Here is a 3,656-nt window from a genome sequence, read left to right as displayed (position 1 = left end):
GGCAGTGAAACAATGTTTAAGTGGGATTCCATGTAATGATGGTTGGCGCTCCCACGTGTTTGTCTTTTTTTTGGGGGTATGGGCAGAAGGGCTAGATACATATGGACATATGGCTGTTGGAGCACCAATAATGCTACAGAATGATTTGGGTGTGACATTGGTTGGTCTAGTAGAACTCTTTTTAAGACACACCGTAGTTATTAATTCATGTCTAAAAAAAAAACAAACATGGATCACAATAATGAGCTCCTAATTCGCCCAGTTCTAACTTGGGATTAACACCATCCAACAACATATGACTGTAACAAATACCTGTACTTATTTCAACTTTTATCCACTAGATTGGGAAACATCACAGGAAAGCCTTTTTGATATCTCGATATTATGGCAAATGTGGCATTAAGTGAAGCTGAAAAAACCTTCATACTACATGGAGTGGAGGTAAGTCTTCAAATATTCTTCAATTATTTATATTTTTATTGATTCATATTCATTATTTTCTGCAGGAGGATTTTCGTTGTGATGGTCGTTCCCGTCGTGATTATCGTCCAATGGAATTGGAATGTGAAATTGTAAATAACGCCAGTGGATCGGCCAGATTGCGTTTGGCCAACACAGATATTTTGGTAGGAGTTAAATGTGAAATTGATACACCCACCTCGTTACATCCCGATCAGGGAAAAATTGAGTTTTTCGTTGATTGGTAAGTGGAATTTGGAAAAAAAAAAAATCTGAAATGTTTTTAAAATATTTTTGGTATTGGAACCACTCTAGTTTAGGGAAAACGATCACATTTTTTTTTGAAAAAATTTGCCAGAGGAGGTATTTTTACCCTAATTATGGGGACGTTCCCCGTTATTTGACCCGGAAGTTCGGGTACGTATACCCGGTTCTACGGAGGGTTCTAAGGCCCATATCTTTTGATCCACAATAGATACAACCACATATCCATTTTGGAAAGAGCCAATTGTAGTCTATCAGATTGGTGAGGAACTATAATGGACCCATGTTTGACTTTTAGGGGGTTTAAAAAAAAATCGGGGTTTTTACTGTAAGTTTTAAAATAATACCCATTTTTTATTAATCGGATCCGTAGAACCGGTACCCGACCTTCAGTTTCAAATAACTGGGTAACCGGGTCCCCAAAAAAAAAAAAAAATATCCCCATAATTAGGGTTAAAAATGCCTAACTCGGGCAAAATTTTCAAAAAAATCTGATCTTTTTTTTAATAAACTACCAAATCTTTCAGGGAGCAGTAAAGGGTGTGGATCTTTAGGGATCTTTATTTGATGCGGTTTATAGAATTTTTTCAGAGATCTTTATTGCACGAGATTATTTTAAATACAAAAAAAAAAATGATATTAATAAGGTCGATGGAATAATTTTGCGAATTGTTAAGTGGCCTGAATATATCGTCTCGGGAACGGTGATGAACGAATCTAGTTCAAGTGTTGCTAATACCCGCTTTTATTCCCACTTTTTTTCTTTACAGTTCAGCCAATGCCACACCCGAATTCGAGGGCAGAGGTGGTGAAGAATTAGCCCTAGAACTTGCAGACACCTTAACAAATGCCTATGAGTCTCCGTCGGCCTTTGACCTTAAATCCTTGTGTATACTGCCGGGACAACATTGTTGGAAACTTTATGTGGATATTTTGGTAAGAAATTTTAGGGTAAATGCTTACATTTTTTTAAATAAATTTTCTTCTAGATTTTAGAATGTGGTGGAAATTTATTTGATGCCGTCTCGTTGGCATCCAAGGCCGCCATCTTTAATACAAGAATACCTAAAGTTACAGCTGCTGTCATGGATGCTGGAGAGGCTGAACTGCTTATATCAGATGATCCATATAATTGTACACGTATACATATTGATAATATACCCATATTGGTAACCGTCTGTAAAATTGGAGATTGTTGTGTCGTAGATCCCTCGGCAGAAGAAGAACAATGTAGCACAGCAAGTTTGGTGGTTGGCGTTTCGAAAAGAAATAATAAATGTGAGTAATACATCTGTTATATCAGAAGGATCCGCCTCTGAATGTATGGATTTGCATTTTTTACAAGATCTGAAATCCATTTTCTATTAACAAAAATATTTTCTAATTTTTAGGTTATGTCTCACATACACACACCGTTGGTGGTGGATCACTGCACAAAGACACCATGTATAAATGTTTAACATTGGGCGTAACGGCTGGCGAGACCCTCAATGATGCCTTGGAGAAAGCTCTACGACTGGAGGAGTCCCGTGTTGGTGACAAAAGAAAAGAAACTGTGGGATTTTTAAAATAAATAATTGTGAAGTTCAGTTTTGTCTTGTTTTCTTTTTATTCAAGCTACTAACATAAGAAGTAGCCTATCGTTTGAATAAGTTTCTATAATTGTATTACAAAAAGAATCAATTTATGTAGTATATAATAGTAATGTTTCTTTTTTTGATATTTGTATGTATTCCGCATTAACAAACTAATACACAATTTCCTAAAATTTTCACTCTAATGACTAGTTCCTCTTTTTGGTCTGTTTCGTACCGGATGAGGGTTTCTTTTCTTTTTCCAGTTGTTTTGGAGGATTGCCGGTGAATAGCGATGTTATCATTTCACTTATTTCGGGCATTTCATTGTTCATTTTGGGGAATTGCATATTTTCTAATTCTTTTTTCGTCTCGGGGTCATTGATCATTTTGGGTAAGACCCACATCAGCAATAGGGGTACCACCATCATCAATACCATGGGACTGAAGAGGAAATCGGTGATCTGAAAAAAAATAAACAACAAATCAATATCCTCTGTAATAATGAATACCATATTCCCAACTCACCTTCCACTGTTCTCTGGTTTGGAAATACTTGAATCTAGTCAATGCCTTCAATTTCAATGGATAAGGCACCTGTACAATCTGTGATGGCTGTACATAATTCACTTTACGTGCACGGAATTTACCCTTGGGATTAATTTCGACTCTGACCGGTTCATAGAAATAATCTGGATTATTGATTTCCACAACATAACTTCCCGAAGGCACTGAACTAATAATGAAGGAACCATCTTCCCTTATGAAACCTTTGTATTCACCATTATTAATGGAAAGCACAGTGTCAGCTTGCCATTTATTGTTGGGAATGGCATTGGGATTATAGCTCATCTGTTGTGCCTCTGGGGGATAGACTTTACCCTCAATAGTAAATAGGCCGGATACTTCATCCTATGCAGCAGCGGTAGCAAGTGAAAAGACGTGTTAAAGTTCATTAATTAGTAAAAAAAATAAGGGAATGCAATGCGAAATGTCATCCACTTCCACTTACCACCAATTCATCTTGAATTGTCAAATCTCCATTGGCCATACATGCCACAGCGAATAGAGCTAAAAGCTCTAGTAAGAATTTTGATCTCATATCTGTTTTTCAATTGTTTCTAATTCGTAAATTAGTTAAATTTTAATGTGAAAAATTATTCTTCGTTCACGAGACCAGAGTTGGGAGCCGGTTATAAAGGAACTCGACGGCGTGCCGTTGGCTTTGATTCAGCTGTCATTTAACGCCGTTAGATAATGACGCGTTCTATGCAATGTAGGGGTTTACACGTTGAATGTTTTAATGTGTGAAATTAATTTCTGTAATAGGGAGATGAAAAACGTGGAAAATACATTTGT

At 36.6% G+C, this 3,656-nt stretch overlaps 2 protein-coding genes across 2 annotated transcripts; one reads left to right on the top strand and one right to left on the bottom strand.

The window, feature by feature from the left end:
* Nucleotides 1-384: 384 nt before the first annotated feature.
* Nucleotides 385-2,296, top strand: LOC133329931 (exosome complex component RRP42-like). Its single transcript, XM_061538391.1, has 5 exons — nucleotides 385-441; nucleotides 507-703; nucleotides 1,494-1,659; nucleotides 1,713-2,001; nucleotides 2,115-2,296. Exons 1-5 carry the CDS (start codon nucleotides 385-387, stop codon nucleotides 2,294-2,296), a joined length of 891 nt encoding a protein of 296 aa, XP_061394375.1.
* A 210-nt stretch (nucleotides 2,297-2,506) lies between these two features.
* On the bottom strand, nucleotides 2,507-3,363 carry LOC133329919 (ER membrane protein complex subunit 7 homolog). The gene is made up of 3 exons (XM_061538381.1): nucleotides 3,310-3,363; nucleotides 2,826-3,209; nucleotides 2,507-2,761 (listed from the first exon to the last, which is right to left on the bottom strand). Exons 1-3 carry the CDS (start codon nucleotides 3,346-3,348, stop codon nucleotides 2,507-2,509), a joined length of 678 nt encoding a protein of 225 aa, XP_061394365.1. The 5' UTR covers nucleotides 3,349-3,363.
* Nucleotides 3,364-3,656: the final 293 nt, after the last annotated feature.

Source organism: Musca vetustissima, unplaced genomic scaffold (assembly GCF_032173495.1).
Source record: "Musca vetustissima isolate MV318-11 ecotype Yass unplaced genomic scaffold, APGP_CSIRO_Mvet_v1 utg57690, whole genome shotgun sequence".
In the NCBI taxonomy this organism is placed as follows: Eukaryota; Metazoa; Arthropoda; class Insecta; order Diptera; family Muscidae; genus Musca; species Musca vetustissima.
This window is presented reverse-complemented; position numbering and strand designations above follow the sequence as displayed.